Consider the following 27446-nt stretch of genomic DNA (forward strand, 5'->3'; position numbering starts at 1 on the left):
GCTGCTATGTATTTCTTCCATATGTGGAAAATCATATTTGCATGGGTTCCGTCAACTCAGTAGCAGTCTGAAGAATTCTGTGGGAGGGTTCATTGTTCTTAGGACTCTCTATTTATTTGAGAGCATACAAAGCATCTTAGCTCTGCATAAATAAGTCATTACATTACATTCCTGTTAAATTTCATCATTTAAGATACATAATTGTGCTGTTTTCTCTAAAGATCTCGTTTTTTTTAGTGAACACTTTCAGAACTATTCTGTAACAAGGAATTGCTATGTAATGAGAACCACTTTTATATCTGTATTGGCTGTGAAAGTTCTGAAGATAAGGCTGTTTGCTATTATCCTTTCAGAAGGTGAAGAAAACTCCTCATCTTTTGAACAGTACTCTGCAAATTAAGCGATCTGTTAAAATGCTCTGTAGAGGAATCACCGTTTACAGAAGTCCATTTAAGACGTTTATTCCATGTCGATTGATGTGATTTCCATATGCAAGCAAGATGTTATCGGAGAGTAGGAATTACTGTGGAGGTAAACACAATGGGAATTCTGGCCTCAAACATGAATGTCTGAAAAATTTCCCTATTAACGTTATCTGGCACTACTCTGAACTCCGAGATAGAAAAGTCTAGACAGAACTGAGGTTATCAAGTGGTTCCTAAGAGCACTTTCAGAGAATGCTTTGTCAGTGTCTTGTCAGTGCCACACTTGTGAGTAATATAGCTGTAACCTGGAAGAAGTAGTCATACCTCATCGAATATATTCTTGTATGTGTATGTTTATATATGATGATTTTTTTTCCCTGGTTGAATGGATGTTATGCTGCTGCTCAGAAATGAAAGTATTGTGAAGTGGAAGGGATGCCAAGTGGAAAACTAAATCTCTGTTCCACAAAACTCCTGCAACCACTGTTTCTGCAGTCTCCAAGATATGGAAAAATGTGGTTTAGTGCTTGCACTATTTTTTAATACCTTATTCTTTGTACATCTTTTGACTTCATTTGGAGGCAGGATGACCTTTTACTTTGACCTACTGTGGCCAACTACTGCATACTGTAGAATAATCCAGCAGAATAATTTGGGACTCTTTCCCAGTTGTATCTATTAGGTTATCTTGGTATTTCCTACAGGTAAATACTAACACACAAGAGCACTGTCAGATACACCAAAGGTATTTCATAGGCGTTTTGTGACGATCACTCAGATTTTAGGTGAGATTTTGCTTTAAGGTATTATTTATTCACATCTCAAAGCAATGTAAATAGCTGAGAGTACAAGGCTGCATTCTGCTAGGAAAGAGGTGGAAAATGAGGTAATTTCAAGCTGCCTCCTTTCATTGTGGGGTTGATATCACTTCGGAAAGTAATTTTAGCCTTATGGCTACATTAATTTCCTGCTTTGTAAGTTAGTAGTTGCTTAACTTCCCAGCTTAGGGAGCACAGAGACTACCTGCCCTGCAAGCATCTTCTGAAAGAGGGGGACTGGCTTTAGGAAGTAACAAAGAATTCAGAATAGTCTTGTGTTTCTGGAAATGCAAGGGGCCAGAGTTAAGGATTTAAATGCAACTAATACTGAAAGCTTTCAGAACTCATCCTCTCTATCCCTTTGGGAAAATTTCACCAACTGGAATAAATTGCCTAGCTGGCTCTGCTAGATCCTGCTGTTACTGTAAGCAGCGCACCACTTTGTGTTTCCATTCTGCACTTTTCTCAGTCAGAAAACAAGAAAGCAACACTGTACTAGTGGTGCTTGCAAATAATTTTTTACTCTGTTTTTTTGTTGGTTTTTTTTCCATCAAACAGGCAAGATTTGCCATTGTTCTAATTTGCATCCTTGATAGGTAGTAATTAAGTTGTCGGCCAAAGTGTTCTGAAGATAAATTTGTTCAGTAAAACAAATGAAAGAAGATTATTATTGCCTTAAGTAAAACAAAAATACTTGTGACGTCTATGCCATCTGGACACAAGCATAAAATCTGCAAAAAGAGAACTATCATGCAAGTGTATTTATACACTCAGAGCGTTAATATATTTCATACCCTGTTTCATTTTCTGAGTCTTTTTACTATAAAGGCAAACTTTACTTGTCAAATGTATTTAAAGATCATAGAATCATTCTATGATCACAGAAATCATACAATGGCCTGGGTTGAAAAGGACCACAATGATCATCCAGTTTCAACCCCCCTGCTGTGTGCAGGTTGCCAGCCACCAGACCAGGCTGCCCAGAGCCTCATCCAGCCTGGCCTTGAATGCCTCCATGGATGGGAGATGTATTCAGTGGATCTTCAGGGCCTAAATGAAACTTGCCTGCAAAACAGTATTGTTGTGTAGAAATACTGGAAAGCATGTGGCAGTTTATATATAAGCACAGAGATATATTTTAATGAGTACTACTAGAGATGGCAGCAGTACATGCAAATATGAGGCAGGAACTCTGGTTATTAGCTGTGCTGATGCATTTGTTCAGCTCCTTGTGTTCTGAGAATGCAAATATGTAGAAATTCAGTTCTTTGTAAAATTTGTTCACTCAGGGGTTAAACTTTTGAGCTCTGATACTGCAGATGTCTTTTTATTTAGTTTGGTATCATGACCAGCATCTGATAAGCAATAATAACAGAAAAAAAGATTAATGAGTCTTTTACATTTTATGCCAAGTAGTTTCTGGCATACTAAACCACCGTTTTTCTAGGTATTCTTATGGACACTGAACCACGTTAACTTGTTTTAAAGTATGATTAGAGACATCAAGGTCATTAAAATGTAATCTTGCCTAAGCAAAAGTTGCGTCACTGCATTTATTATATTGTTACGTTTACAAGATTGATTTTGCTCCCCATTCCTTGCAGGTGCATTCTACTTCCTCTTCTGGGAATGAAGCCGCCTCAGCAAAGCCTCTTCCTGCTCGTAGACTCAGTCGATGAGGGCTGCAACATCTCTGAGGGTGAACAGACCTCTACAAGTTTATCTGGAACGATAGCAGAGCTGTTAGCTGGCCACTTTGAGTTCTTCCCTCCCTGGTTGCTCCTTCTGTGTTCTGCCCGCAAGCAGAGTAAAGCTGTTACAAAAATGTTTACAGGTGAGTGCAGACCCCGGGAAGCATCATTACATCTGTCTATAATGAGGATTTGGCATTTACAAAACCTGTGGTGATGGTCGAAAGCACTAATGTGCGCATAGTTCTAAAAAATGATAATGGCAAAAATGGTAATTTTAAAAACCTCACGTTCCAGTTTACCTACCATAAGCTTAAAGTGGCATTTAGAAGTAAATTATGTCTCTGCACTAGAGCTATTGGTGGCTTTGAGTTCTCTTTTTGCCTTGCTTCTTCTAAAAAGCTTTGAAGCCATGTAGGTGATGTGTAAGTACATAAGTATGTTGGCTGTATACGCCCATTCCTCACAACCTCAAAAGATTTTTTTCATCTACCATTAAAATATTTCCCCTTATTTTCAGAAAGCAGTGAATAACCTTTGAAGGTGGAACTTGAGAGGGTAATGCTGTCAATGTGGATTCTTAGAGTATACTTTTGGCAAAGGTTACTTGGTAAAGAATTCTTTACAACTTCTTCGTCCAGTCTTTACAGTGTCATGAGAACATTTCTTCACTATAATCACATTGTTACTGGATGTTCTCTGAAATTTAATAAAGGCCAATATCTAGACTGGATTCCAGGCCTATGTATAAAGCCTGTGTGTATTAAGGCAACGATTAGGACAAAAATGTGATTATAGAACATAGACCCATAGGCTTGCTTGTTTCCACTGTGGCAAAAGGTCAATGTGATAATTGCATTCTGGAATGTAGTCCTGTATTAATCAACAGCAGACATGAACGTTGGTATTTAGGGGTATGTGAGAACTAAAGGAAACTTTAGAGTAGTTTCATAGGGCTCTTTTGGATGTTCGTATGGGAATAGTTTTGTCAGAGCTTGGCTGATTAGAAAGGTTGTCGCTGCCAAAAATACTGACAAAACTTTCTTCAGAGCAGCTTTATTTCCTTTCCACTGAATCACATAATGTTTCAGACTAGTCCTAAAAAATTGTTGCTGTCTTCTAAGTATACTTCCAGATAGAGTTCGTGACAGGAGAAATCAGCAGAATTAATGGGTATGCCTTTAAAATAAATTTAATTTGAAAGGGTAAATTTCTCATTTCCACAGTGAATGATTTGATGAATAGCATAAAGAGTTGTCTTGTGATGTTATAATGCATCTGTGCTTTGAGAAGAGGTGCAAAAAACAACATTATTCCCAAAGCATTTGAACTCATAATGAGTCTAAGTTTGGGGGTCTATTTGTAGGAAGGAAGGGGTGGCTTGTTGCTTTTTTTGTTGGTGGTTGGTTTGGGTTTTGTTTTTGCTTGTGTTTATTTTTTTCCAAATGAGAGTGAACTGTGATATTACATCCCCCAGTACCCTACTGGATGATTTTCCTCCTTTCAGCCTATGCTCGAATATGTGAAAGATACAATGAAGTTGTGAGCAGTACGATTGAAGCTTCAGTTAACTTCAGATACATTGGAACTTTGTGTTGTAAAACTTTGAAATAATTTTGGTTTTCTTTTTTTTTAACCTGCAAAGGATAGGCTGTTGTTAACACGTCTCTTGGGGCACACTCTTCTTCCCCTTTGCATAATGTGAACGTTTAATTTTATCCAAGCAAATTTCTTTTTAAAGTTATATAGAATCATAGAATTGCCCAGGTTGGAAAAGACCTTGCAGATCATCAAGTCCAACTGCAGCCTAACCAGTACCCTAACTCTAAAAACCCTACACTAAATCATATCCATGAGTATGCAGAATTCAAGATTGACTGGGAACATTTTTTGCAAACACGGCTGAAGAAATGGTCTGCACAATAATGCGCACTGTACTCTGGAACACCATTATACTGAATTTCTAATGCTTTCTAATTTCTCATCAAGTGGTTGCAAGTGTAATGTTAACCTTGTCGCTGCACGCTTTCTTCCGAATAGTTTCTTCCATTTGGAAGACATCAGTTTCACACTAACTTAGTAAGATAGGCTGGAATACTTTTAGCATTACTTTAGGAAAATGAGTCCATCTGTAGGCTTTCGTGCTAAAAGTTTTAGAGTAAGGTGTGACGTATGTACTAGTTGGTATTAATTCAATAAGCTGTTTTGTATCAGCTTTCACTTAAAATTTTGATGTGAGGAATCTTCTTCTGGAAATGTGCTGAAATAGAGCTAAACCCATTTGTCAGCATGTGGTGTAAGTGATTGGGAGCAGGGCTGCTGCAGTAGTGTGGCCTTGACAATGTTCTTTTTTGGGTGTTGAATACAGACGAGAGTTCTGCAAGCATCTCTCCAGCCAAAAATAGTCATAGACGTGGAAGAAAGAGTGCAGCCTTTCTCATCTGCTGTCATCTTGCTGCTGCCAGTGGTGAATACATCATCCCCACCAGAAGATACCGAGCAAAGGAGGAGATTTATTCTAGTCCTCTTCATTTATTTCCTTTTGCTGGTGACTAATTTATGCAATCTGAATAGCTGTGCCTGCATCTGCTGCAGCCCTGTGTTCAGGGGTGTATTCAGAGTTTCTGTAGTAGCACAGAATGCTACAGATTTCTTTTTTCCTCTCTCACCAGATTCTCAACTTTCAATAATTAAAAATAAAATAGTTTTTGCCTCTTGTGGCTGCAAAGACAACCTCAAAAATATGAACCAAATGTAAATTGATGCCTGCATGAGTCTGCGGTCACCCTCCACAGTGAGCAAAAGCCAGGCAGCTGAGGAGAAAAAGAAGAGAACAGATATGTGTGTCCTCCTGCCTCCTCTTGTATGCACTGTCACCAGCTGTCACATTGTGCCTGTTTACTTTTCTTACATTTGTCCTGAAGTTTGCCATTCTTTTTCCTGTTCCTTTGTTATCCCAATAGTTCCATGTGACATCATCTGCTTGCAAGTGTGAGTGGTCAAGCAGCTGCATTAAATGCAGTCTTTCCAACCTTTTTGTTATTTGTTTGAAGGAATTCTTTATTTTTCTAAATAACTTCAGAAAACTTCTGTATGTAGCATAGGCATTCAACTTGTTTAGGTTTTATATTTCAGCTAACTAACAAGTGGAAATAAAAACCTCTAAAATGAGGTTAAATATTAAAAGTGTATCAGTTTTTCTTGCAAAACTAAATTCTTTTTCTAAAGTTCTATCATAAGAGCTAAAGATGATGGGCATTTTAAATTCCGGAAATTTTATTTAGGTAAGTTGGAGTAAAAAGCAGGTATTTCCTCATTTGATAGCATAATGGCAAACAGAACTGCATATGTAGAAATGCTCTATTCATTGGTCTGAAGAGGCATTTTAATAGACATTTACTTATTTGTTTCATGGATATCACTCAAAAGAAGAAACTGTCCTTGGCATCTGGCTTGATTATACTTCTCAGTTAAGCACTGCTATTCTTGATCAAAATAGTTCCTTTTCACACGAGACGTGTGCACCAGATTGGTGCAGCCCATGTGAATGGCTTGTCTTAGGAAGCTGAAGTTAATACATAGTTCATGTTATTTACTAGAAACCAGAATAAAAAGAATGAAAAATGGACATGCAAACATTCACTGTAGCATCAAGGCAGCTTACACTCCATTCAGCCGGTTATCCACAGGCAGAAGCAGACTGTTTGTCCTTTTTCACTCTTGCATTTGCCTGTCATCCAGCTGAAAGTGTACAGATAAGATATTCATCCTGATTTACTCTGAATTAACGATCTTGAGCGTATCAGTCTTTCTGTCATGTTTTCAGTTTGCTAGTTCTAGTTGGAATAAATATAGAGAATTGTTCTTGAAGACTTTCCTAAAATTAAATTATGAACAAAAATGTGAAAACCTAAGAAAAACGTACTAAAATAACAAGTCAGCTTCTGCACCAGAAAATTTAAGCTGCTTGTTTAGTTGCATTGCTGAATCCTCAAATCAAATCGCTTGTCAAATTTGGAACTGCACTTTCCTTCCTCATGCTCGTTCCAGAGAATAAATAGCATGAGGCTGCTTTAGGAGAGATTGCTTTAAAAGAAGAAAATATTAAGCTTATGCCATGCTTTGCAATTTACGTTGGCAGTTTCATGTTACTTTAACATCTTTGTAGGAGTTTGGATTTTGACAATAAAAGATTGACAACAGCAGAATTTAGTCTCAAGACTAGTCCTATGTCTTTTAGCATCTGTGATGGATATGATACAATTTGTAATGGATTGTACACTGCAAATGTGCTACAAACTAAGCATGCTGCTTTGGTTTTCAAGTGCTTTTTACTTTTCTGGATATGTTATTCTTTTTAAGTGGGTGTGCATAAATAGCCATACAAATACCTAACTTAATGCACATTTAGATTAACAGTGTAAATCAGTAGTATTAAAACATTGCTGTGTTTTTAATCATTTGGATTATTTTAAATTTAACAGTTGAGTTAGATGGGGTATATTAAAGTATTTAAACTTTCAATGCAATTAAATGTATTTAATTAAAGATACAGAAATTGAAAGAGATTTCTAATCATTTAGTGGAACCTGGTTGTTAATAGTTTATTTTTTATTGTTAAAGTTTGAAAAGGTTGATATAGTGTACAAGTATTTATATAGCCAAGATACTTTTTTTATTCCCCTTTAAATGACCACAGACCTTGCCAAGAAATACATTTGGAACTGATTTGTTTACCGAACTGCCAGGAATTTAATAAATCAGGAAAATCCATAGTAGAGCACCCATTGGGTTGAAAGTGATGTGTTGTAAGAAAAATCTGAACAATGCAAAAAGCAGTGTCGTGGGACTGTGAGTTCTGTCTGCTGCACTCCTGTTCTGCTGAGCTTAAGTAGTTCATGGGAATGCATCTGAAACAAATGAGCTTTCTCTCAGTGTTTTGATTCTTCTTGATCTTGAAAATAAGTTATTACAGTTGGTAGGGTGGAAAAGCAAGTTTGCAGAATCTTTGTTTGGAAACATAAAATGACCTCATTTAGATTAAAAACAACAACAAAAAAAACCCCACCGATTTGTTTTATTCCTTCAAGCTAACAAGTAGAATGTTAGGGTTTTGTATTTAAGTATCTTCTCTCCGTAAAACTTTTCTTTGGATTACTTATTGTACTGTGGCATGGTACAGTGGTTTAATATAACAGCCTACTTCTGTTCAAAAGGCTGTTATAAAGGAAGTGTATTAATCCCAGCCCTTAAGGAACATATTGTCCTTGGGACGTGTGAAGGCTGAGAGTCGAGGGAGGTGAGGATCTCACCTCGCATCAGCCCTGAGCACTGGCTGATGTCTCTGCATTGCTGTCCAGGTCTGTCAGTGGCTTTCTGGCACAGCTGCAGTTATATCAGCTGCTCTACAAGTTGCAAAAGCAGTTGAGTTATTTAAAAAATAAAAGTAACTTAGGCAGATAATATATTGGAAGGAAAGATGTGGGCATGGGATGGCTGTGAGAGATGGGGATCTGGTGTGAGGAGTCACCTAGGGCTAAACGCACTAGGAAGGACTTTGCAGAGCTCTGTGTCTGCTTTTCTTTAGTCAAGTGGCAGGTGTATATCTATCAGGAATGTTTGTTTCACTCATAAGAGAGAGGTTTAAGAAACTAGCAATTGAGTGAATGATGGTGGCGTTTGCTCTGAATTGAGTAACTGAGCTGCTCCCTGCACACGTGACATGGGCTAATCAAAGTGATGATTGGCTGAGGACAGCCTTGCATGTAGGTATGGCTGTGAATGTGTACGTTAAGCGTTGTTTTTTCACTTCCCTGTTTGCTTTTCTGTCTTCTGAATGCTCGTAGTCTGGAAGCTCAACAAGAAATCTTGGCATCTGCAAAACTGGAAGGCACCAGCTATCCTTACTCAGCAATATCTCTTACTTGGTTTATGTGTGTGTGAATTATGGGTTCTGCAGAGTTGCACACAGAATATTTTAATGAAATGCCCAGTCAATCAGTGAATTATGCCATCCTGTGGGTCAAGTTAGGATATTGTTCAAAGTTGTGGTGACAGATTGCAGTCAATAAAGATAGTTCTGTATTTTGGAAAGCCAGAAAAAAAAAATGCATCTGTAGAATGGCAAGAGATCCTCCCAAATCTTATTTTTTACCTTCTTGACATTAAATGAAAATATCTACAAGTGGAGTATCTTATTGCACTTTTAATGTGAAAAGTGACTGTGCAAAAATATCCTGTCTGATGATTTTGAGTAGAAGCATAATTTTAAGAGTTCTATTGATTTACTCCTGTCAGATTTGTCATGCTGCCATAATTAATAAAGGAAGAATACATTTATTTATTTATTTTTTTAGCAATATCACTCTGATTGATTAGCAGAAGTAGTTGAATGTCCTGTTCGGAATCTCTGCTGAAGACATTTGGGAACAAAAAACCAAAGCTCAATTATTGGAACATACTTCCAGACCAAGCGGTTTGATCTGCAGAATATTTAAATATAATAAAAACACAGAACTGAAAATGACATTCTTCAGGGTGTCACTTCCAATTATTTGTTCTATGGAGCTAAGGCCAAGATCACATTGACTAGGCTGCACTATGGTAGCTTTTCCTTCAGGATAATTTGGGGGTTAGTAACTGCTTTGGTTTGCAAAGCAAAGCTTTTTTGGACTACAGATGAGCTGACTCTAAAGGAACTTTATGCAAACTGCGATGCTAGAGGAAGAGATGAGAGCTTGTCCTTGGAGAAATGAGGTGCAATTCTGGCCTGAAATAGCTATAAAGCTGGTCATTCCAGGCACTGTGACTGCATCCTCTGCAGTTTTCCTCCAGCTTCCAGAAAAGCAGCATTCAAACAATGTAATGTTTCGTTTAGACGTAGAAAGTAGGTTTTCATCAAATACCTATGTTTTAAATTAGATAATTGCATATACCCTGGCACAGTAACATCGATCATAAGTACCATTCCTCCTTGGTCTCAAGAGCTTCTGCTCTGTGCGATGTGGGAGTGTGCAAGTGTGTATGCAGGGAGGAGACGTACGCAGCATACAAAGATGAAATAATTTCCCCTTTTCCTCTCAAGAATAAACAGGCTGAAAGAACAATGGGAATGTCTGATTCGTAGAATGCCTGTTTCCTTACGCAGTGAGCCAGAGAACTGGGCTGTTTATCTAAAAATCAGCTCTTGTTTCAAAAATTAAGTACTTATCATTTCACACAGATATATAGGTATTTTTAAATAGTTTTGAGTGTCTCTCTCTCTTAGATCTGAAGAGTTTTGAAAAGAAGCAAAGGTAATTTTGTTAAAGTGATTTATGTTCATTTCTTCATGAATGTGCACTGCATGTGGATAATATCCTCTATAATTATATTAAGATAATGATTGTCTTAATTTCAGTAGCTGAAAATTATTTGGAATTCTACTGTTGACCACGTTGGATAAATGATTATTCTGTCATAATATAATAAGTTTTACTAATCTTTCTTAACTTGCAGTTTTGATTTTGCTTTATTTATGGTCTTACTTAGGCGTTTAGTAATGTCCAAGGCAGGCACAAAGCATCTGACTTGAAGTTATTTTTTAAATGTTCTTGTTTATTAATATGTATTTATCATTATAGCAGATTATGATTAAAAAAATAAGTGTTTTTTATCAAAGTGTTCTGCTGTTATTAATAATGATTTGCATTCAGTATGTTTGCATACAAAATATAAGTGGGTGCTTCCTATTCCAAAATGTGTCTTTTTGCTAATGACCTTCTTCTCTTCCAATAGGTTTTAGAAAAATAAGTCTGGATGATCTGCGGAAGGCGTACATTGTGAAGGACGTGCAGCAATATATTCTGCATCGTTTGGATCAAGAGGAAGCGCTGAGACAACATCTAACAAAAGAAACTGCCGAAATGCTGAATCAGCTTCACATCAAAAGCAGCGGCTGCTTTTTGTATCTGGAACGTGTCCTAGATGGAGTTGTAGAGAATTTTATTATGTTACGAGAGATCCGCGATATTCCAGGAACATTGAACGGCCTCTACCTTTGGCTCTGTCAGAGACTTTTTGTGAGAAAACAATTTGCAAAGGTGCAGCCTATTCTTAATGTGATTCTCGCAGCCTGTAGGCCGCTAACTACGACGGAGCTGTATCATGCTGTGTGGACCAAAAACATGACATTGACTATGGAAGACTTTCAGCGCAAATTGGATGTCCTGTCCAAAGTCCTTATTGATGGACTTGGGAATACAAAAATCTTGTTTCATTACAGTTTTGCTGAATGGTTGTTGGATGTGAAGCATTGCACACAGAAATACCTGTGTAATGCGGCTGAGGGGCACAGAATGCTAGCCATGAGCTACACCTGCCGAGCAAAGGACTTAACACCATTGGAAGCTCAAGAATTTGCATTGCATCTAATTAACTCCAATTTACAATTAGAGACTTCCGAGCTGGCCTTGTGGATGATATGGAATGGCACACCTGTCAAAGACTCCCTGTCAACCTTAATTCCCAAAGAACAAGAAGTGTTACAGCTCTTAGTGAAAGCTGGTGCTCACGTCAACAGCGAGGATGACCGCACATCCTGCATTGTGAGGCAGGCTCTGGAAAGAGAGGATTCCATCCGCACCTTGCTAGATAATGGGGCATCAGTCAACCAGTGTGATGTAAACGGGAGAACCCTCCTAGCCAACGCTGCCTACAGCGGCAACCTCGATGTAGTTAACTTGCTGGTTTCCAGGGGAGCAGATTTAGAGGTAGAAGACAGTCATGGTCAAACAGCACTTACTTTAGCTGCACGGCAGGGCCACACCAAAGTGGTGAATTGCTTGATAGGGTGCGGGGCCAATGTTAATCACACAGATCGTGATGGCTGGACAGCACTGAGATCTGCAGCATGGGGTGGGCACACCGAGGTAGTTTCTGCACTCCTTTATGCCGGAGTCAAAGTGGACTGCGCAGATGCTGACAGCCGAACTGCACTGAGAGCAGCGGCCTGGGGAGGGCACGAAGATATTGTGCTGAATCTGCTTCAGCATGGGGCTGAAGTGAATAAGGCTGATAACGAAGGCAGAACAGCATTGATCGCAGCAGCATATATGGGGCATAAAGAGATCGTGGAGCACCTGCTGGACCATGGTGCAGAGGTGAACCATGAGGATGTGGATGGAAGGACAGCATTGTCAGTTGCTGCACTCTGTGTTCCAGCCAGCAAAGGGCATGCCTCGGTGGTCAGCCTTCTCATTGACCGAGGTGCTGAAGTTGACCACTGTGATAAAGACGGCATGACGCCGCTGTTGGTGGCTGCTTACGAAGGACACGTGGATGTTGTTGACCTGCTCCTGGAGGGAGGAGCAGATGTGGATCACACAGATAACAATGGTCGTACACCGCTCCTGGCTGCAGCCTCCATGGGCCATGCCTCGGTTGTAAATACTCTCTTATTTTGGGGCGCAGCTGTTGATAGCATTGATAGTGAAGGGAGAACAGTTTTGAGCATAGCCTCTGCACAAGGCAATGTTGAAGTAGTGCGGACTCTGCTGGACAGGGGGCTGGATGAAAATCACAGGGATGATGCAGGCTGGACACCTTTGCATATGGCAGCTTTTGAAGGTCACAGGTTGATATGTGAAGCTCTTATAGAACAAGGTGCTAGAACAAATGAGATTGATAACGATGGACGTATACCTTTCATATTAGCTGCACAGGAAGGTCACTATGATTGTGTGCAGATATTGCTGGAAAATAAATCCAACATTGATCAGAGAGGCTATGATGGGAGAAATGCTCTCCGTGTTGCTGCTTTAGAAGGTCACAGAGAGATAGTTGAACTACTGCTCAGCCATGGAGCAGATGTAAACTATAAGGATGCTGATGGTCGGCCAACACTCTATATTTTAGCATTAGAAAACCAACTTACAATGGCTGAGTATTTTTTAGAAAATGGTGCAAATGTAGAAGCTAGTGATGCTGAAGGAAGAACAGCGCTCCATGTTTCCTGCTGGCAGGGCCATTTGGAGATGGTACAGGTGCTGATAACATACCATGCTGATGTGAATGCTGCAGATAATGAGAAGAGGTCTGCTTTGCAGTCTGCTGCATGGCAAGGTCATGTGAAGGTAGTGCAGCTTCTCATTGAGCATGGAGCTCTGGTTGATCATACGTGTAACCAAGGTGCTACTGGACTCTGCATCGCAGCCCAAGAAGGGCACATTGATGTTGTCCAGATATTACTCGAGCATGGTGCTGATCCAAATCATGCCGATCAGTTTGGGCGCACTGCAATGCGCGTTGCGGCTAAAAACGGGCACTCTCAGATTATTAAATTACTGGAAAAATATGGTGCATCTACTCTGAATGGCTGCACTCCATCTCCAGTCCACACAATGGAGCAAAAACCCTTACAGTCTGTCTCCTCTAAAATGCAGTCCTTAACAATGAAGTCAAATAGTTCAGGGAGTACTGGTGGAGATATGCAGCCTAGCATGCGGGGCTTATCTAATGGGCCCGCTCATGCCTTCAGTTCTCCTTCAGAGTCACCCGATTCTACAGTTGACCGTCAGAAGTCATCTTTATCAAATAATTCCCTGAAAAGTTCCAAAAATTCTTCTCTCCGTACCACATCATCAACAGCAACTGCTCAGACTGTGCCCATTGATAGTTTCCACAGCCTCTCCTTTACGGAGCAAATACAGCAGCATTCCCTGCCACGCAGCAGAAGCAGGCAGTCTATTGTTTCTCCTTCTTCCACAACCCACTCCCTAAGTCAAAATCATAATTCTCCAAGTAGTGAATTTGAATGGAGCCAAGTGAAACCTAGTCTGAAATCAACAAAGGCTAACAAAGGGGGGAAAACAGACAATTCCAACAAGTCTGGGTCAGCTGGAAAAAAAATCAAACAAAATAGTTCCTCCCAACCAAAAGTGTTAGAGTATGAAATGACTCAGTTTGATAAACGAGTACCTGTTGCCAAATCTGGGACAAACATGCCACTCAAATCCATGCCACCAGAGCCACAGTGCAAAATCTTGGTACCGCCAGCTCAGCAAGAGGTTGGTCGATCTCAGCAGCAGTTCTTAATTCATCAACAGAGTGGGGAACAGAAGAAGAGGAATGGAATTATGACAAATCCCAATTATCATCTTCAAAGCAATCAGGTTTTCCTTGGTAGGGTTTCTGTCCCACGAACGGTGCAGGATCGAGGGCATCAGGAGGTGCTGGAAGGCTACCCTTCTGCAGAGACAGAACTCAGCCTTAAGCAAGCCTTAAAACTGCAGATTGAAGGTGGTGACCCAAGCTTCAACTACAAGAAGGAAACACCATTATAAAAGGTAATCAGTCCATTCACAAAGGAGTCAAACACATGTATTTCATCATATGCGTTTAAAGAAGCTGAAAATGCACTTCATTTTATTTTTCTTAATGAAAACCTTGTCAAGTATCTGTTTTGTTGTAATTTAAAGCATAGAATTTGGAAGAATTGGTTCACAGCCGTATTTGCTGTTCAGTAGTGATTGCTCAAGTCTTGCCCCACTGTCCTTGATATGCAACGGAATAAGATACAAAATTTCATGTAGCATCAATCTGGAATTTTCCGAGATAGAATAGCTGGGAGTCTTAATTTGTGGTATTTTCAGGTGTAGTTGTTATTTTGTGTAGCTCCACATGTATTGAGTAACTACTTGTATTTGCAAAGATGCTTTTCAGGAAGCTTATAAAGATTCTCACAAGTCACAGGCACTATACTTCTGTGAATTTGGATTTTGAATGGGAAATCTCATATATCTGCAAATTTACATGGTACCATAAGGCTTGAACTTTATATTTCTGTTACCTTGGAGTAACCTCCCATGAAAGGGATGACGGTTCTGATAGCAAAATGAGAATCTACGTTATCATCAATTTCCTCATCATTCTGTAGCATGAGCTTAAGACCAGCAGAGCTCACTTTGGTTTTTCACTCTCTTGTACTGAATTTTATGCTGAGAAGGAAGTGTTGTGTACGGAAGTGCTGTGTACCATTTTCAAACGTAAATTGTCAGTAAGTCAGCGAAAACAGAGCTATTTTTCTGCCTCATCCTGATGAAGTTTTTTTATCTCAGCGTATTTGGATTATTAATAATTAATGTGTACTATTTGAATTTCAGAGGAGCAGCATCTTTATGAAATGTATGCAGCTCTCTTTGCTTATTTCTGAAAATATTTTTTTTTGTTTTTGTAAATATTGCCATTTTTCCAGACCAGACTGCTGCTACTTAGAACCAGGATGTTCTTGGTTGCTGACTCAGTTCTGCTGCTGTTCATCAAACAGCACAGGTTTCTAGGTCATTTGCAGATGGTGCAGAATCCACAAATAGAAGATATTGAGCTGTGAAAAGCACATTGACAGGTTGTTTGGTTTGGTTTGGTTTTTTCCCCCCTAAAAAAGTGTCGGGCAAATAGAATTCACTTTAATGGAACTCATCTCTCTAGATATACCAGTGGTCTCTTGTGAATTGCAGGGTGTTGGGATATTGTGCTGGACTATGAGGCTGGTATCTTGATTAAATCAAAATATTTGAAACAATACAGTGTTTCAAAAAGGCATGTACTACAGCCTGCACATCAGTAACATGCAGATATTAATACTGTTTACCAAGAGGTCAGATGAGCTGTGTAGCAGACAATAGCAAAGAGGCAGAACTAGGTAAGGAGAGAGAGGAGTAAGTGAGAGGAGACAGGCCCTGGATATTAGTAAAGTCAAAACAACTTCAGATTCCTACAGTTCTAAATCATGTCTAAGCCAGCATTTAAATTTGTCATTTTTTTTCCCCCCATCTCCATACCTACACCTGATATTCAGTGCAGGCACTCATATGTATATATTGTTTATACTTCTGACCTAAGATGTATTGATTTGACCTGACCTGCCGTCAAAATACTAGTTTTGATGCATTTTTCCTCTCTGTAGATTTTAAAGCAAAAAAAGCACAGGGAGTTTTTAACATTCCTCATACAATTCTATAACTCAAGCTGGGCTTTTTTATTGTCAGTAGCAAGTAGTACTTCTTTAAAAAGACAAGTTTTCCTGTGTGAAGTACTTATTTCTGCAAGAAACAGGTGATGTGATGGATAACTGAATTGTTTCTTGTGCTTTTTCTCTAACGATTTCACATAATTTTAAATCTAGAAGTTTAAAACAGTTGTGTGCATTGAGGATTGCTTGGTGCAGGCTGTAATTTACCTCCTCTTTTGCCCAGACTTGAGCAAAAAAGCAGTTATTTCCTTGACCACTGAAGTGCGTTAGTCACCTGTGCAGAATCACATCAGCAATATTCTTCCAGAGCACCTTGAAGAACAGTTTTCCCTTCCCCTGCTGCTTCTTCTAAGCTAGATTCAGAAGCTTTCTTGCTGCAGGGACCTTGTTGCTGCTTTGGATGTCTGCAAGCACAGGAAATCCGTCATGTGATTTGAGTTAGACAGGAAATGCTTTTCGTCATTGGTATGCTGTTGTGTGCTTTTAACTTTAATTATTAGAAATTATACAGCTGTCTTGCTGACAGCACCGCATGTATCACAGAATATTTCAAAACTTGGTGTGTTTGTTTTATACTTCTAGGTCAGTTTCATGATGCCGTGAACAGAAGTGCTTCTGCTCCAAGTGATTTATCGACGGGCTGGGATGGAAGCATGCAGTTCTTGTTTAGTCCACCTAAAAACTCAAGAATGTGAATACTACAGTACAGTTACCTTAATTACTGTAACGTGCCTACATTTTCAGGCTGCCTTCCACTATGTTACCCTCTGTGCTTCAAAAATTTATTTTGTGTACTTCGTATTTAATACACAGAATGAGCACTTTTCTTTTTTAATTGCGGAAAGATACACGCGATATTTCCCTGACAACAGCTGAAAATTGTAAGAGCGAGGAATTGTGATTACCTCTTCCAGAATGCTTGGCAAAGGTGCATGTGCCATAGTTGAACTGTGTATGAAAAGGCCATGCTTTTTGTGTTTATTTTCCTGTGGCTAAAGGAAAGAAATGCAAACACTTTGTCACATTTGCATTGATGTAATGTATGGTCAGTCTTTTCTGTGTGCTTCAAAAAGTTCTTTCAAGAAATACAAATCTTATAGTGGGGTTTTATAAATACTGTACTTGTATGTTCTGTCTATGTAATAGCCGGTCAGTGGTAGCAAAGGAGTTGGAATGCAGCCCTCTGCAGTATCCTTGGGATTTTCGAGAAATGAAATCCAGTGTCTGGTAGTACAGCACCAAATCTGGATGGCAGACTGTGACCACTGAAAGTGAAAGGTGAATTTGGTCTTGAATTCCTGGTCTTCAATAGCCTCAGTTATTGTTACAGTAATGAGGTAACCGAATATGGGTATTTCTTAGGTGCTAAAGTAAAAGGTTTGATCCTGCTTTCCTGTATGTCTTTATACATTAGAAACAGCTCTTTATTTTTCCAAGGTAACAAACTGCATTGAAAATGTCAGTTAAACCAATGTGGAAAACACAGAAGCTTTGTTAGGATGAAAGAATACACAATGAGAGTATAATGGAGAAAGAAAAGGTTAGGAATACTGTTGTCTGTGGACTACAAAGATTACTGAGTTATCCCTGTCCTGAGACAGTAACTCTTTAAAGCACAAACCTGTATGAATGTGGTTACTGCTTCTGATGGATTAGGTAGAGATAATGTGCTTCTCTGGACACAGAGCATCGTTGATCAACAGCCTGGCTAGTCCCTTTGTGGGTAATGGACAGCAGGCCCCCTGCTCTCACAGCTGAAAAAGAATTACATGTCTAGGGGAGAGCAAAGTCAAGACCGTAGTCATGAAAGCAAATGCTATGAATTTTTCCCTTGAATGTGTGTATCTTACTTGCACAGCTCTGAGTGATAGAATGAAACAAGTGATTATTTTCTCCTAAAGATGGAATCTATATTCTACTGTTCACCTTTATGCGGTCTTGCTCTCTAGAAAATACGCCTATTTTTGTAAGCCAGTATTTCTTCTAAAGGCTTGAGATTTGTCTTTTTCATACTCTGATTCCGATCATTCCACAGAGAAGATGATAGAAACCTGACGTTATTTTTACATAGAGGATTAATTAGATGTGTGGCTATCCTTAAACTTGGCTCAGTGGCCCCTGGATGTATGTGTAGTGCATATTCTGAAGCACTAAAGGTCATTGTGTTTTCTTATCATAATTAACGGTCATCAGAACATTTTCTGAAGTTGTTTTTTTGTGGGTTGTCTTTGTTTGTTTCTTTGTTTTTTTTTTTAATATCTTGCACCTCCATTCTTATTCACTTGTTATTAAATGTAAAAAGAATCTTTTATAGTCAGGCATTCAGTGCATAAAAAGATTAAATGTTGAAGGTTGACACACAGCAATATTGATTATTCTGTATGTTTCATGCGTTAAATTTCTTGTCCCCGTGGGACAATTATAACATAAACATGACAGGAGTCTTACAAAACAGCCTTAAGAGAGTTAGTGGCTCAGTAAAGGGAGAGTACCAAAATGTTCTCAGCAAACTTGTTCTGAACCTCAAGTACAGTACATCTGCAATGCTGTGCAAGAATAAAACTTTTCTTGGTTGTTAGCTATGTGTTTTGTTCTGTAGAAAGGGATCCCTGAATGCTGACATTTTTCTACTGACCTTGGCTGTCATTGGGATTATATTTATTTAATTTTATTGTGTTATGAATTGCACCTTGTGAACGGAGGACGTAAAAATGTGGTCAGTTTCGCAAGGGGCCACCATTTATAGATAGCCTGATGGTTTTTGTGTGAATAATATTTACATTCGAAACAGCTGTTGAAGAAATCCTGTATCTAAATCAGCAGAAAGCAGACCTCTTGAAAATGTTTGTAGAAAGGAAACAACAATTCTTACAGATTTTGAACATAGCTTTGGAACAGAGCATGAATTGCTTTAAAACATCTACTTTTCTTGGAAGGTCTGTGTAATTCCACATTGCTGTTGTGCGTGAGTTTTTAATCCCATTGCTTGTGAGGTTTCTGCATCCAAAGGCAAGTCGCTGTTCCCCTGTTGTTCTCTCTGTTCTGCTCTGCTCCTTTACATCTGTACAGTCCAGTGGAGGCGAGTGGAGTTGCATAGCCGTGATTCAGCACGTTTTCTTCTGATGGTGTGAGGGTCCTCCCAACCCAAAAAACCTGAATAAAACGCAAATCCTTTTTCTCTTCATCACATTTCACTGCTCCCTCCAAGGTCTTCTCCACAAGACATCTAAAACTCCTAGTAGTGGGAAAGCTAGGGAAAAGACTGTTTTGTGGACACCGATGTCAATGCTGTATGCATGTGGAAAAACTCTTCAAAAGAGAAATGCATTAAGAAGTATAGAGGCACAATGACGCGTTTTTGTCCTCTCTGTGATCAGTATTGAAAGCGTTACCATTTATTTAAAAATAAAAAGGTATTTTCCCTCCTCAGTTACTCTGCTATGCAAACGTCTGTTACGCTTAATATTCCCCATCTGAACTCCTCAGTTAACTTGGTTTGCAGATAGACTTTTTCCTGGAGTGGGTTGTAAATAGCCTTTAATGTACATTGAATGAATTTCACATTGTAAAATTTTTATTTTATTCCTTGTATTATATTAAGTGAAAATCCCTGTGTATATGAAAGTGCATAATAAATATATTTGCTTTTCAGCAGACATCTAACTGTTTTAATTTTACTACCTCATTTCCTGGGATATCTCAAGAAAAGGCTATTAAACTTGATTAACGTTTGTGCGGTACTTAGTAAAACACAGTGTATGCGTCAGGCTGTCTGGGCTAGCAAGAGTCAGACCCCAAGATTAGTTCCTACAGCCCTGCTTATCTCCTGACTGACTTTTCCCTTTTCCCCATTAAAAGCAAGTCAGTGTGTGCAGCAGAGAATTCACTGCATGTTCTTTTGGTTGAAAAGACAACTTATGCCAGCTGTAGCAGGAGGGCCAGTAAATTAACTATTTCATTTGCTCTTAGTTCTTTACCACTTTAAATGGTGTTTATTAATCATATGTTTGTTCAGTGTCAGTCTGTAGTATAGTCACTTCAAGCAAAAACTTGCAGGAATTCTGCCAGCCTCCTCTTATCTTGAACTTTTCACTCAAAAGTAATAGAAATACTCAGAGAAGGGAGGGATTTTCCAGTCATTGCAGTAATCCCGTTTACCCATCTTACTTCAGATCATGTACTGATGGTGATCTCCCTGCAGAGTGTTTGGAGTGTGGAAGCAGAGTTTGCCTGTACCTTTTGAGGGAATGGTTCAGGTTTATCCCCACACATGCTGGTTCAAACTGACTGTAGCTGCTGCTGCTTACGAGCAGACTGGTTTGTAAGATTAGGAGAGTGTCAAATGAAAATGGTGGTAACTGTTGGCTTATTTTCTGTATAGTATTTTTGTGGTTTCCCCTTATATCTGTTGACACACTTCTGTTAGTTCTTTATGTCTGAAATGGCAAAATATGAGATACATTCGTTCAGTAGCTGTTTTTCACAGAGGCAGAGACGAATATGTACTATTTAAGTTCTGGAGACATTTTTTTCAGATAATCACAGGAATAATATGTAAATACGATTATTCAACACCTCTTTTTAATCTCTAATTCTATGGAATATAAGCAGTCAGGCTGAATAATCCTTCAAATCTCCTGTGAGATCTTTGTAACAGTTTGGCTTGTGCCTTATATGTATTTTCCAAAAGAAATCTGGGACTAGTTGGCACAGCGAACAAGAGCAAGGCTTTGCAGTCAGAGGCCCTGTAGACAGCAATGAGAATTTGGCATTGATCTAAATCCTGACTGTTTTATACTACAAAGAGTCACAGTAATAGGGCAGGGGACTGAGAAATCTACTTGGCAAATCATCTTATTGAAAAAGTCTCTGAAGTTACATGGAGATAATACAAACAAATTGACCATTACGATGAAAATTTAATTTACTGGTGTCCCGGAAAGACCTACTGTCCTCTCATTTATGCTTATCAGTTACTAAGTTTATATGAGAGCAGCTGAGTCACAGAACTATAGATACAGGTAGATTTTAACCTAGAGAGAGACAACTTCTAACAGTCTCCTGTGATATAATCTTGAGGAATTTGATTTGTGTCCTCAGACCCTTTCAGATGGATTAAGATTGCAGTAGAGGATCTTGTCATGGACATTCTTCAGTTTTCCTTACTGATGGCCTGTGCTAAAATGGTGAGGAAACCCTTGGTTCACTCTGTTTACTATCCCTGCACTTTTTCAAAGGTAATAGTTCACAGAGCTGACATAAGAAGCCTGACTTGCTTTTGGTGGGTAAGGTGCAGCCACATCAACAGTGGTTTCCAAACTGGTCTGCAAAATCCTCATGATTCATGACTGAATGTTAGTGGTCCATAAAAAGGTAATAAAGAAGACTCATAACAGAAAGCTGCCTTAGGCATTTGCAAACCAGAAGGCCACAACTCTGAAGTTCCAGCTAAATAAGGTCAGGTGTTTATGGATAGAAATATTTCATTCACAAGTTATCTTAGAAACAAACAAACAAATCAGCTGTCCCTGGGCTCCTACTGCAGCTTCTCTATTCAGAACCTGGCAGTTGAGCTAGGATTGCCTTTAAAGATAATTGTATTTCTAAATAAATCTTGTTACTTACAGACACAGGGCAGAGTGTAGACACTTCCTTTTGGGCAATAGCACCTGTATACAGTCAGATGTATTTTTTTTGCATGCGAAGCTAGTTTTCTCAAGAAAAACACATATCACAAGGAAGTGGTGGTCAGATAAGCTGGTAAGGCTTATAATGCAAGGATCGTATTGTTAGAGTGAGACTTACCATTTTTAAACTGCCAGATTGGTGATGTACTACGAGATTAGTAGGGAAAAGAGCAGGAGATTTAGGGAGAATCCTCTGGAAGTTGTTTGGTGCATTTATTAAAGGAGTGTGCAAGCAAAACAGACAACTTCCCAGTGATGTTAAGGGTTTCTCCATAAAGCTGAAAACAGTGAAATTCCAGACAGGAGAGATTTGGGGACAAAACTCACTTCTTGAGTGACGAGGGATCTTTGTTTTACCTTCTTTAATGCATCCTGTTTTCAGTCAGCATCTCCTAGAGCGAAAGAAAGTAATAATAATACAAATCGGGTAAGTAATATAGTTATTATTTTCCTTTCCATTTTGAATTATGCACAGCTGTTTTGTGCTTGCCATGTCCTGGCAAACAATAAGCAACCTCTCCGGTAGACTACTTAAAATTCTGCGCTTTGTTCATATATGATAAAGACAAAGTGGACTTTTATTATGATTTATTCTGTCATTTTTCATTATACTGGCTATTCAGCTTGCTCTTTTGTGTTCCCCAAGTAAAGAACAGTCCTATTCAGCTGTTTTATCTGGATAAAGTGCCATGGCTAGTGCTTGAGATTGCTCTAATAACTATGATGTAATAATTACACTGGTGATTTTCTGCATTACTCTTCTATAAGATGTTACTTTTTACCAGTAAAACTCAAAACACTTTGTAGAAAAGACAAGAGAAGTATTGAGGTAAAGACATTCCTGCTCTTTCAATTAGGCCAAAAACAAAGGCAGGAAAAACTGCTGGGTCTCTCCCAGCACTGGGCAGTTCTGCTGCCTTGAATAACCTGTTGTCTAGCATTAACTCATCTCCTTCTTTTTTTAGTTGCTTTCTTTGTGTTTGCAGCATAACCCACTGGAGGCTATCCACACAGCTGGGCACAGCCAGCTCTAACTCTCTGGCCAGCCATCAGAGATGAGTCAGCTCAGATTTGGAGCCTGTCAGACAGCAGATTTGTATTAGGTTGGGCACTCTGATGCATCGCTGCGGCTGTGGGACATTGAGGTCAGATCTGGCATGTACTTGAGAAGCACAGCACATGAGAGAGCTCTGTATGTAGTCGTATTCATTATGCTGCTGCAAGCAGTTCTTTCAGAAATCCCTCTTAAAAAAATCAGACTTATCTAGGAACGTGATTGACAATTGTAGGAAGATCCAGACCTTTCAAATGCAGTGAGAAGGAATAGTCAGCATGCATCCCAGCTTTCATATTTCATACCATTTTTGTCTTATTCACCTCTGATGCAATGTTCTGAATTGAATGCACCGTGAGTGATCCTGTCTCTGCTAACTTTTGATGTCTCCCTTGGCAAACTGTCAATCTTTTGACAAACCGAGGGATCAGTCTAATTCCGAAGGTCATCATCTTGATTCCAGTTGAGATCTTTTGTATGCAGTGTCCAAAGTGTTCTTTTCACAAGCCTCAGCCATCTGGTTTAAGGTACAAATTTTAGTTACATGGGAGAAAGCCTGAGGGCAAGACAGGTATCTCGGGAGCCTTCAAAACACAATTCACTCATTGCTACATCCAGTAACTTCCTTATTAGAGCAAACCTTGAGATTTATAGTGGGTGAGTAACTAAGAGCAAGAGTCCCTATTTGGGACCCGAAGGTGATCATTGCAGACCAGACACAGGGCAGAAATGCCTTCCCTCTGGCTCTTCTGTGGTGTTAGTCCTAAAAGAAACCCACCTGCTAATTCTTGCTATCAATGCTTGCCATTGGTTGAGACTTCCCAAGAGAAGACTGGATTAAGTTGCTTTTTAAAAGATTCTTTTAATTACCTTTTTTAAATGTGCTATTAATAGAATGCCCTATTCAAGGGCATTCTTAATTACATGGCATAGAAAATCCTTCCTTGAGTTACACTCAGTTTTGCTGATTCTATTGCAGTACTTGAAGGGCGCACACATTTGAGGGACAGGTAGCAGGACCTGTGCCCGGATTGCTGCTGCAGTGCTTTTTTGGCTTGTGCTGCCAGCTCATCTACATGAAGCCTGTTTTTATAAAGGGTGAGTCTCTCTTGGGCAAGATGGGATGATGAATTTAAGACATCAGAGCTCTCTCCAGCCCAGCAATCTGCCTTTAGCAATGACCAACCCCAGACAGAGAGAGAAGAATGCAAGATCAGGGTAAACTTCTAATGATTTTTGGCCTGAGTGCTCTCCAGTCATTTGTGGTTCAAGGATTTCCAAACAGGGAGACTGTATCTTTATCTATAATATTTTATATGTTGATCAATATTAAACAAATCGGACAAGCAGAGAAAGAAAAAGAACACTTACCATAGCTCAGCTTAAAGATTACTTAATGGCATCCCATTTTGGAACTGCACTTGATAGAAACATAGAGCTATTTGTAGACAAAAAAAATGGGAGCAGAATGTTTGGTTTTTTTTTAAGTAATGATCCTGTATTCTCTTTCCACCACTCCTTAATAGTTCTCACAAGGCCATTAATCTGCTACACTCTTACTGGGACACACATTTCACCAGGTTTTATAAATACCTCAAACAACCATCAAGGATGACTTTATCTGTACTTTGCCCTATGGTTTGAGCAATACAAATGAAACACCAGCACATGAAAGCTGAGCTGAATACCATGAAATGAAGCACAGATCTTCTAGGGAGGAGCAGAGGCACACACCAGTTGTGCTTGCTTCACTCCCCAGCCAGCAGTGAGCAGAGACGCTTTGACAAGTCAAGCCTCTGTGACTGCCATAAAGCAGCAGTCCTGGGCATGAAGGGAAACACAGGTGCAAGAAAACATGGCTGAAATGCTTCTCTTCAGCATGACTTTGTTGCTCAACAGTAACTGGGTGAAGAGGAAAGGGAGTCCGGCAGGCTTACTCTCTCATGCATTTCCTGAGCTGCCAGCTTGTCAAACCATTTTGCCAAGATCAAGTTGTGATCCAGCAGAAATAATGACTGTCTTATCAATCTGTTTTCATTTGGCTCTGTGATTTTCACAGATTACATGAACAATGACTAGAAGTTGCCAAGAAGTATCAAGCTGGGTTAAAGTTGATGTTCCCCCCATTGTATGGAAACTGTTAGGTCCACAGCCTAAGCCAGTGATTGAGCACCTGGTAAAGGGGTGTAACCCTGGAAGCAGCAGTGTGCTCAATTCACCTGTGGGATCCTAAACACATTTAAAGCCTGGCAGTTGGAATGGAAGTATCTCTGCTTGGATATCACTTCCTCTGGGAGTTCACTAGTGAGCCTGGTATCCTCAGAAAGGGGTAAGATATTCGTTCTTTATTATTGAATTAATTGTGACTAATGCGTTTCTGGGGTGATCTGAAAACTGGTAAAAAGCAGCAGTATCCTCTGCCTTTTACAATATGTTCATGCTTGCAATTCAGTTCTTTTGAAAGAGGACAGGTTTCTACAATGTAAATAACATCTTGGTCAAAGTATTCCTTGACTTCTCTGTATGGGAAATTGGTAATCACAGCCTGAACCTTTGATTAATCAGCTGAGGTAAGTGTTGGGGCAGCTGTGGGAGCACAGGTGAGAGTAATTTAGCTGTGCCCCCCAAAGGGATGGAGCTTGACTCCATCTCCTCTAGACCTCATTTAAGGGCTGACCACCACTAAGGCAGTATCTCTTGGGGATTGCTTCTTGGTGGAGATTGCCTCAGTGGTTCCCAGCAGACCAAAGGCTTCCATACGGGTGAGTTTTTCCTGTAAATAACCTTTTGGGTATTTACAACTACCATCTTTTCATTATTTGTCACCATACACTTCTCCAAGCTTTCTCCCTCCACCTGAATCACTAGAGTGTGAGTGCTGTTCCTCACACAGCAAAGCAATCCACTCTGTTAAATCTGCTCTGTGCTTCATTTAGATGTGGTAATTATGGGGCAAAGTGCTGCTGCATTCAGAGCTGAACAAGCAAGGCTGCACTCTGTCTCTCACCACAACAGCAAGTGCCAACTTCAGGCAACGCATAGGCATTTCTTAGGCTAGGAAACAGTGAGCCAACAGAACTGATGTTTGTTCTTTCTTTTTGATTTTTTTTCTTTTCTTGCAGCTGGATTTTTATCAAATTTTGAATTCTTAAGAAGGATCGTGGGGGAAAAGAAGTCTTGTTTGTTTGTGTTTTTTTTCATGTGGATATTACTTTCCCAACCATGAGAGAATAGCTTGTTTGAACATCCAGCATTGCAGTGGGCAGTGCAGGCTGGACAGAAGAATGAGCTGAAGATTGGAAATTATTTTGAATATGGCAGAGGAAGGGGTGCCATCTAAGAGACTTATGGTATAGCAAGAGCTATGCTAGAAAAACTGTCATTGGACAATTACTGCATGTGGAAATAGTAGAAGGTGTAAAGCATAGGCGCTCTATCTTGTGAGAGAAGGTCTCTTATCCAAGAGTGTACTGAGAGTCACAGAGTAAGTAGGAACCTGAAAAAGAAAAGTCTGAGTTGAAGGGTTTGAGGGGAAGGTAGGCTACTATACTGTGTCTGCTCCCTTGGGATGTGGGCTTTAATCCCACAAGGTGGGTTTCTTTTGTACCAGGGCTACATCTGTTGTGCAGCTGAGATCAGCTTATTCTGTGTGATGTGACTGACTCTGTAGCAGAGTCAGTTCATCCAAAGCTGCCTGCTTCTGCCATAGCAAAGTAGCTTTCCAGGTGTATGTTCTGTCTGCCTACAGTTTACTCCCAGCACACCTCCTGCTCTCATGGCTGTGGATGGAGTTAGCTGCACAGGGTTAAGTACATTTGTTCGAGGCTTATTCTAGGAGCTTGAGCCTAGTTCCACATACAAAACACTGTTTATACCCCAGTCAATTCTCTATTAGTTGAGATTAATAAAAGACTGAGTTGGCACACTGTGGGCTGTGCATGGGAATTGCAGTGTGCACACATCCACGCATCAGCTGGGCATGTTTGTTAGCCCTGAGGCAATGCTGGATTTTCCTTGCCTGCAGTGCTCCTGGCCACAGGCTTTGCCATTCACTGTGGCTCCCTTCTCCTGCTTGGCATTGCCACTGTAAGAAGGCATCCATCCAGGGCTAGCAAGCCTGTGGGATCTCACTGTTTCTTAGCACCCTTGCACTCTTCCCCTGACATGGGGCACAGACCCTGCCATATGATGGACAAGTCACTGGGCAGTGCTCCCAAGCTGGGCCTTGAAGCAGAGGGCTGTCTGTGAATGCTTTCTTGAGTGAACAGGTCTTATCACATCTGCACCTCCATGCCAGCCAGCCCCATTCCTGTGACTAAATTTAGTCAATTGAGACCTGGCTGCGCTGATCTGGAGGTAACAGAGCATCATGGGGTGCTCTGAGTGACTGCAGTTTCCAGGCATCTTGTAGGCCCAATGGGCCTGTGAAGAGTGAGGCTGCTTGGCCCATGTCTCATGAGCTTTGCACTGGGCCTTCCTGTCTCAGCTGTGCCCACTTTTTTTGTGGTTCACATCTAAAACTATTTTCCAGCCATAGGGTGTGCTGGAGATTAACATGGTCCACTGTCACGGTTTGAAACTAAAAATCCACCTGCGTCCGTGACAGGGGCCGTAGGCCCCCGGAGGGGCCCTAGGCCGAAAGGAAAAAGTTTAATTAGGAAAAAGAAAAACAGCGGCAACGATCTAAGGAGGCACACTTATTTTACTAAATACTATATCGAAATTACAGGATAACACAATATAATACAATATAATTGAAATT

General features: G+C 39.9%; 1 protein-coding gene across 1 annotated transcript in view; it reads left to right on the top strand.

Annotated features, from left to right (window-relative positions):
• The window catches only part of ANKRD50 (ankyrin repeat domain 50), a 39595-nt gene extending 19996 nt beyond the window's left edge, over window positions 1-19599 (top strand). The window contains exons 3-5 of the mRNA XM_015861898.2: window positions 2848-3077; window positions 10711-14258; window positions 16526-19599. Of these exons, the coding sequence (XP_015717384.1) occupies window positions 2848-3077; window positions 10711-14255 (3775 nt within the window). The 3' untranslated portion in view covers window positions 14256-14258; window positions 16526-19599. The remainder of the gene's footprint in view (window positions 1-2847; window positions 3078-10710; window positions 14259-16525) is intronic.
• Window positions 19600-27446: the final 7847 nt, after the last annotated feature.

The sequence above is a fragment of the Coturnix japonica genome, chromosome 4 (genome assembly GCF_001577835.2).
Source record: "Coturnix japonica isolate 7356 chromosome 4, Coturnix japonica 2.1, whole genome shotgun sequence".
NCBI lineage: Eukaryota > Metazoa > Chordata > Aves > Galliformes > Phasianidae > Coturnix > Coturnix japonica.